This window comes from Humulus lupulus, chromosome 1 (genome assembly GCF_963169125.1).
Source record: "Humulus lupulus chromosome 1, drHumLupu1.1, whole genome shotgun sequence".
Classification (NCBI taxonomy): domain Eukaryota; kingdom Viridiplantae; phylum Streptophyta; class Magnoliopsida; order Rosales; family Cannabaceae; genus Humulus; species Humulus lupulus.
The window spans coordinates 309,628,473-309,637,285 of record NC_084793.1 but is presented as its reverse complement, the minus strand read 5'-3'; the positions used below and the strand labels follow the sequence as shown (position 1 = coordinate 309,637,285).

Genomic DNA, 8,813 nt, shown 5'->3' with positions numbered 1-8,813 from the left:
TTAAATAACCCAACAACCAAAGAAAAACACAATTAAATTAAATTAAACACCCCAAAATGGATGGTATATAAAATTGTATTAACTTAATTTATCAGCATCAGTGAAATTTTGCTAATTATAATCTAATAAAATAACTCAATTAGGCATAAATAATAGTCTCCCCTTATCTAAAACGCACCGTTTTAGGTTAAAAGTAGCCAATTCTCCAATTCCAGGTGGCGCGTCTCTGTCACACGCACACCATAGGTCTCACTCCATCAACCACTGGTTGACCATTTTTTATTTTTTAACCTTTTAATTATCAAATAATTAAAAATAAATAAATATAAAAATAATTGAGATTTTTTCTCTTTATGACTAAAAAGCCCAAAACTAGGTCCCTAATATAATGGGCCAATGTTCTCTCTCTTACATTAACACTTAAAACAACACTAATTATGGATTAGTTGATGTTAATTAAATCTTAAACTTAAAGTAATCTCTGATTAAGCCATCGCCATCACCATCACCATCATCATCATCATCACCATCTTCAAACCCTTTCCTCTCACAGTCGCATACCAGAAATTTGGTTCGAGAAACCATTATTCAATTTCGAAGCAACACTCAACAAATACCACACATTCCTCTCTCCAATTCCTAATTTACATTTTCTCTCTCTGGTAGGTTTAGAGAGAGAGAGAAGAAGAAGAAGAAGAGGAATGAAGCTCTCGGCGTTGCAGCAGAGCTACATGAATCGAAGGAACAGCAATTTGAGAGGATCGGCACCGTTGGATTCGTCTGCGGACGGTTCGATTAGGTCGCCGGCGGCGATCTTTTGGCTTGTGCTCCATGGACTTTGTTGCCTCATCAGTCTCGTCCTTGGATTTCGTTTTTCTCGTTTGGTTTTCTTCTTTCTCTTTTCTACTCCTTCCTCTACTAATAATCTTTATCCTGTGCCGTTTCGGTCTGCTTCTGAGCTCGGTGGTGGTGGTGGTGGTCCCTTTGACTTGCTCCGTCGTTCGAATCCTTCCGGTGATGAATTCCCGATGAATAGGACTGTCCTCACTGGTGGTTCTACTAGCCGTGTGGTGGTTGGCCGCCACGGGATCCGAATCAGACCTTGGCCGCATCCGAATCCGACTGAGGTCATGAAGGCGCACCAGATTATTGACACGGTTCAGAGGGAGCAGAGGCGTCAATTTGGAGTCAAGAACCCTAGAACCGTCATTGTGGTGACTCCCACTTATGTGAGGACGTTCCAGGCCCTTCACATGACCGGTCTGATGCACTCGCTGATGCTGGTGCCGTACGAAGTCGTTTGGATCGTGGTGGAGGCTGGTGGAGCTAGCAATGAGACCGCTTCGATCCTCGCCAAGTCGGGGCTCCGGACCATTCACGTTGGATTCGAGCAGCAGATGCCGAATTCTTGGGAGGGTCGTCATCGATTGGAGGCTCGGATGAGGCTTCGTGCATTGAGGTGAGTTCATGGTACTTTTGCTCAGCTCAGTTGTTGATTTTAGCGTTTCTTTCTTTCCTTTATGTTAGTTTTGTTTCCAAAATTGAGCTACATTTATGATACTTGATCTAGAAAATCTGAGAAATTTACCAATTGAAGTAACCAAGATGAACTCTTTAACATTTAGGTTACTAAGTAGTGTGTAAATTATAATTGATCCATTCGTGTTGTATGATGAAACAGAACTATAAGAGACCAGAAGCTAGATGGGATTGTGATGTTTGCGGATGACAGTAATATGCATAGTATGGAACTCTTTGATGAGATCCAGAACGTGAAATGGTTTGGTGCTGTTTCAGTTGGAATACTTGCTCATTCAGGTGATACGGAGTCAGAAGAATCATTGGAATCTACAAAGCAGAAAAAGGAAGATGAGCAAAACTTGCCAATGCCTGTTCAGGGTCCTGCTTGTAACTCTTCCAATAAGTTAATTGGTTGGCATACCTTTAATTCGTTGCCATATGCGGGAAAGAAAGCAATTTACATTGACGACAAGGCAACGGTGCTTCCCAGGAAGCTTGAGTGGGCTGGATTTGTGTTGAATTCCAAGATGCTTTGGAAGGACGCTGAAGATAAGCCAGAATGGGTTAGGGATCTAGATACATTAGATGGAGTTGGTGAGGATTTAGAGAGTCCCTTATTCTTGTTGAAGGAACCTTCCATGGTGGAGCCGCTTGGAAGCTGTGGACGCCAGGTTTTGCTATGGTGGCTTCGTGTTGAAGCTCGGTTTGATAGCAAATTTCCTTCCAGGTACATCTTCTATCTATAAACATCCTTCTAGCAAATTTTGTTCTGGTAATTTACTGCATCTAGTTAGTTTATTATTGGCATTATACTTAGCAACAACGAAGCAAGTGGTTATTAGAGATGGTTATTGGCATTTATTTTTCATGTGCTGAGATTGCTAGTGATAAAGTAAGCAAATGCTTTTTCTATTACATATAGGTGGCAAAATATTTCTGCATTAAATCTGTATTTTTAAAGTGACTTCTAAAAATAGATGTCTATAAAGTGAAAGATGTTTACCATTGTTGCAAATGGGAACTTATTGGTTATATCTGCCACCAAAAGTATCGTAATGAACTGATCTCAAGGGAAACTAATTATGAGTTAAGAATTAATGGTATTTTTTTTAGAGAAGTCTAAGTATTGGTACATTAGTGGTTTTAGAAGTAGAGGAGGCTTACCATGTTGTTTGGACTTTGAATCATTCATGGGCTAGTACATTTTCAATCATTTGGGTCAACTTTTTCTGGAGCAAATTCTATTTATGGCTGTGTTAGCTAATCCAGCATGGTAGTTCTGGGAGTAAACTAGTCCTGCCATGGTGTTCCCGGTTTCAATATGTCAATAGGAACACTATCTTCTAAGGACTAATACTTGGTCATCATAACATATGATCAGTTATCTAGTTTTCATCTGATTGAGTTAGTTAACTGGTGTGCTTATGTACAGGGTTTTAGGCATATTGGCATAGTTGACAGAATTTTATCACATGTGAAGTATTGTAAAATAGCGTTTAAAGTTGAAAACTTGCAAGAGAGCATGATAAATTTATTTTGTTTTTTGTTTGGGGAATTAAGTGATTCATGTTAGAACTACCCATTTCAGAATGAAACTACCACTCACTCCATTAACATTACAGGTTAAGTGTCCTTATCATAAACTAAATACAACTAAATTACAAGTAAGGTCGAAGAAGAAAAACAACGAGCTATAAAGGTGGTCAGTGGTCAATTCTATACTGATTCTGAAAATTTTATATTTGATAGAGCACGTGAAATCACGTGATATACACAAGTTAGTCAGTAGTGATTCCTGTTGGAACCAATTACACTACTTTGGAGGTTTTGTCACCTTAGTTATCAAGATCCCTGTCAAATTAGTTTGTCCCATACTATCTCAAACAAATCTAATTGTGACACCTCATAGTTTATCTCATACTATGTCAAACCAATCTAATTGTGACACCAAAATTTTATATTATACTTAAATATACATATATTTCATGTGCTTATATATGTATAGGGCGTTTTGGCAACATACTAGAATGAATAATGGTCTCTACTATTCCATATTAATATTTAGAATCAGTAGTGCCTCGCTTCAAAAATGAAAAATTAACAAATAACAATTAAGTTTCTTTAAAAAGAGAAAATAGATAATCAGATAGACAAGAGCAGATAAAAGAGAAGAATTGAGAAACTAATCGAGAAGCCCCTTTTAACTATAAGTTTTGGTGGTTAGAGTAGACGAGGGTGGATGGTGTCTTAACCATTTGCTTTCTTTGAGTTAATTACGTACAAAAACTCATTAGATGAGCTTCAACATGTTCAACTATGTTTAGTTTTTTTGTTAACAACTATTCATGATGATAACATTGCAATAATATTATTATCACAGATGGATAATTGACCCTGCTTTGGAAGTGACTGTACCATCCAAACGAACACCATGGCCTGACGCTCCTCCCGAGCTTCCTTCTACTGAAAATCTTGATATGGGGAACCAAGAACACGCAGCGAAGCACTCATCCTCGACGAAGACTCGATCGCCCAGAACAAAACGACGTAGTAAGAGAAAGCACGACCCAAGAACAGTAGTAGACTCTACACAAGTATTTTCAAGACATAATAATGAACAAAACTGATCAAATCTACCATCGTCACACGCCCCCCAAGTTTGTGAATTTGAGACGTCAATATCTTCGACATTAAAGCAGAGAAGTCCAAGACCTGGTTTATGTGATCAGAAGAGTACCCCTTATCATAAATGGCCAAGTCAATCCATTTTCACCAAAGTTTCACATTTTTTGTTCTCCTTTCTTTCTTTTATATATATATTTTTTTCGTTGGTTGATTGATTTTATGGCCTCATGATGATGAAGAAGAGAGGCATTGTGAATGAATGAACAAAGTCTTGTTATTGCTACGTTCTGATGCCTTGTAGGAATTTGTATTCGAAATCTATACACAAGGAAAAAACAAATCTTCTAAGATAGGAATTTTTTTAGAGTTTGTGTTCCTTTCTCTTAAACGAAATGTAATAATAAAAGCTCCCCATCATTCATTGGATTTGATAATAATTCTAAGATAACACTGTCATTGTCGTTGTCATAGCCCATGTTCTATAGACTGGACCCAATCAAGGAATGAGATCACTCACTCACTCAGTAAGTGGGTCATTTTGCGCAGCCAAAAGAGCCAAAACTTCTGTGCAACTTGCCCATGACATGAGACGGTGGCTGCGTGCATGTGCCATGTTTTTGAAGAAGACCCTTTTCCCCCTAATTTCGAACCATTTAGCTTTGGAAGTTGTTCTTTTTATTATCATTAAAGAAATAAGTGAGTTAGTAACAGGTTTTTGTTACGGGTTTTTGTTACGTCATTTTGGATAGAAAGGGTTTAAAAAAAGAGGTAATTGGGTTTGAATTTGAATTGAAATAATTGAATGGTATGGAATTGGTATGGACCGTGAACCTTTGGGCGGCCGTGATTTACAAGTGTGGATATTGTTTGTGGTTTGGCTTTCCCAAACAAGTGGGAGCAGAGATCTTGCTTCGGAATTTGGACTACTTTAAAGTCGAGTTCCAACCGAAACTTGGAGTTTGAGCCTTTTTTTTATTCGATTAAAATTAATATAGATATATATATATATTTTTACCTCATACTTCAATTTAAATAATAAAAATATGTATTGAAAAATAATTTTTTAAAATATACATGGATATATGTGCACGCCAAATTGGGTTATCTTTGGGAAAGTCCCCATATTAACCGTTGTTTACTCCTAAATTAAGAACATACACTCCCCAAAGTATTTTACCAATATAACTTCATCCACAGTTGAAAAGTCAAAATTATGTTTGTTGTTTTATTTCATATAATATAATATTAGATTAAATAATGTGACAAAAAGTGATTTGTCACACTTTGTAATATATTATTAAGAGTCACAAAATTGGACACATGTGTGCCAAAATGTGACATATGTTAGAGTTACAAAATCAGTTACAAATGTGTAATTCTCAAATATTACTCAATAATGTATAGATTGTATGTTACACATTTGATATTGGATTTCACAAAGCCATTATGAAATATGAATGTTAAAGACATGTTTTTAACTCTCATTAGGTGTTTGGAGGTTACAAAATCATGGGGAAATGATTTGGGACGTTTTGGAAAAATGACATTTTGTGCTGAAAATGGCCTGTGGCCGCGGCCACTGACATTCCCTGGCCGCGCCCTGGAGGACAGAGGCCAGTAGCCGCGGCCACTGATAGTCCTGGCCGCGGCCAGTGAGGCTGACAACCAATTTATTTTTTAAGTTTTTTCCAATTTGAATCGTTCTAACATCCCAAGTAACTCCCAAATCTCCATTTTAATTTCATAAACATCCAATTAAACATTGGTAACAACTATGAGGGTTGGTGGAATTTGAAATTCAAAGGGTATCTCAAACTCTATAAATAGGAGTCTAATGCTCACTTGTAAGACCCCTTAGTGTTTAGAGAATAGGGGGAAATAAGCTTTTGGACAAAGTTTTTGAACATTGTTCAAGTTGGTGATTCCCACTACTCTACACTTTGGTTGTGTGAGAGTTTGTGTTTTTCATTGTTCTTTTCATTCTTTTGTTCTTCTTGTTCGTATTTACTTGTATTATCATTGTTTTGAGTTTGTAATCTTCTTCTTTCACATCATTCTATTTACTTGTATTTTTAGCAATAGAGTTCTAACACTTTTTTTCTTTCTATTATATTGTCTTTTGTATTATTTTGCTTAGAGTTGTATTTTGGTTTTACCATTTCCATTGAGTTCAATATAATATATTCTCTAACACTCTCTTAGTGCACCCTCTTTCTTTTCCCTTTTTTTATTCGTCTGTCATCTCTTACAATTTGCAGGCCTACTCTCATGGATGGTCATGTTCTTTATTTCTCTTCATCTGCTTTACAGTGCCTCATCTTCATCTATTTTGAAGTTTTGTTGTATCTCTACTAAAATCTAAGCTTTTCACTAATTTTTTCATTAAAAAAGTTACCAAAATTGAAGGAAGAAAGTGTTTTTGATGATGGGTAAGTGTTATTGGTGTTTATAGGTTATGAATTTGTTATATAATAGTTTCTAGTTGTTTTTCGAACTATTCTAGGATGAAAATATAACCAAAAAATAAATTTTATGTTGAGATGTCATATCTTTTGCGATTTCTCTATTTTAGGTTTTTTTGGTTCAGACCTTGTTCGAGCCAGGTTTGGACATGGTTTGGATTTGGTTTGAACATAGTTCGGACCTTATTCTGACCAAGTTCGGACATAGTTCGGACCAACTTCAAACCTGATTCAGATCTTATATAATTTTTTTTGGCAGTTTTATCTAATCACAATTTCTCATATGTTTTATAGACCAATCACAAATAAATATTGTTGTGTTATATGATGGATAGTGGGAACAACTTGTCAATGGAGGTCGATCATTTAGTGCGAAACAAAGTAAATGGATGAAGGTGCCAAAGACTATCACTTACAACCGTCTTGTTGATCGTTTGTATACTTTAATTGGAGTTGAGAAATCTGGTAGTGATCTTGAGTTAAAGGCGATTTATCAGTTTGGAAGTAAAGGTGTCCCTCCATCTTTGATTTGTAATGACGGTGATGTTGCATTCTTTCTTGATGAGATATCAACATCTAGCAGTCATCACACACCCCTATGTGTATCCATTATAAAGAGGAGAAGTTATGTTCAATTAGCTACAGAAACGCTCGAGTTGTATACAATTTTTCAAGTGGAAACAAACGAGAATGATCATCTTGATGTAGACGAGGTCACTGATGGCAGTGGAATATTAAAAGTCAAAGAGTATTATTTCTTTACTATTCCAACAACTCTCATTAGTAGTAATTGGTGAATAATAACTCCAGAAAATTGTAAAGGCGGAGCTAAGAAAAATTGCTTGAATGGTGACTCTTTTGCTCGTTCCAACAAGTCAAACTTCTCAAACTGCTTATTATTATCGAGATAGTGCCCCCTCTATACTTAACCCTTGCAGGAAAGAGCCTCTCAACTGGAATCACAAGGCGTGGCATCTGCAAGAAAAAAGGAGTTAACACAAATATTAAAAAAAAATTAGGTTTCACACAATGGTTCGTATATGTTTGGACATGGGTTCGAACGTAAGTTCAGGCTTGGGTTCGAACGTGAGTTTAGACATGGGTTCGGGCATACATATTCGGTCATGGGTTCGGACATCAACTATTTTAAAACATGGTTCCAACTATTTTCATACATAGTTCGGACCTTGTTCCATTCTCAAATCCAACTCACATCCTAAAGCAAAGTTTTCAATAGAGATAAGACCTAGATCAAATTTTCTTTGGATCTCATTCAAACATCACAAAAAATCAAACAAATCACTAAAATTATGTATGATTTTAAATTTTGTTTTTTTTTCTACAAATGTTTATGAAAAATATACTATGTTCTCAAACTGCACTTCTCTTTTTTTCGAAATGTTAGTGTTATCCCCAAAAATTAGAGATCGATGACGTGGCAATAGAGGTGACAAGTGGCAGTACATGGTCAGTAAAAGACACATTAATAGTCAATAAATATATTGGCTCCTCAGAATTGTGATAAAGTGATCTGGCTTAGGAGTAGCCCAGTAGGCCATTGAAGAATTTTGACTGGCTTAAGAAATGTCATGACCGACCAGGCATGACCTTGTCCGACCAATCACGTGTTTGTCTGCCCAGGAATGACCTTGTCTACCCAGGCATGACCTTGTCCGACCAGGCATGGCCTTTTCCGACCAGTTAAGTGCATGTCTACCCAGTTAAGTGCATGACTGCCCAGTCAAGTGCACGACTGCCCAGTCAAGTGCATGACTGCCCAGTAAAGGTGTGGCCGACCAGACTGAAGGTGATATGGATCAAGATTCCCAGAAACGGCTTCAACAAGAATCGGTCTTGGCATACGCGGGAATCTCTCATTTATCCCACAAATTTAAGTGTACTGTTACATTTTGAATATTGTTGTAATTTAAATATCATGAGAATAATAAAATATCCCGATTATGGGGATATCATCTGTACGATCCTAAGCCTATAAATACAAGGCATATGACATCATAAAGGGGACTTTTGGTCTTTTGAACATTTGATCTGAATTTTCTAGAGAGAGAGTACTTGTATTTGAGAGAATTCTTGTATTCTTGTAATCTACACTGAAGAAACTCAGTTGACTCAGGTTCATCTGATATTGAGTGTAGATCTATAATCACAACTCTAAGTGGATTAGACTATTACCAACATATTGGA

At 36.7% G+C, this 8,813-nt stretch overlaps 1 protein-coding gene across 1 annotated transcript; it reads left to right on the top strand.

Moving 5' to 3' along the window:
- Nucleotides 1-537: 537 nt before the first annotated feature.
- LOC133812849 (probable beta-1,4-xylosyltransferase IRX14H) lies at nt 538-4,572 on the top strand. The gene is made up of 3 exons (XM_062246670.1): nt 538-1,459; nt 1,682-2,248; nt 3,902-4,572. The coding sequence occupies exons 1-3, from the start codon at nt 702-704 to the stop codon at nt 4,146-4,148; spliced, it is 1,572 nt and encodes a 523-aa protein (XP_062102654.1). The 5' UTR covers nt 538-701; the 3' UTR covers nt 4,149-4,572.
- The last annotated feature ends 4,241 nt before the right edge of the window (nt 4,573-8,813 follow it).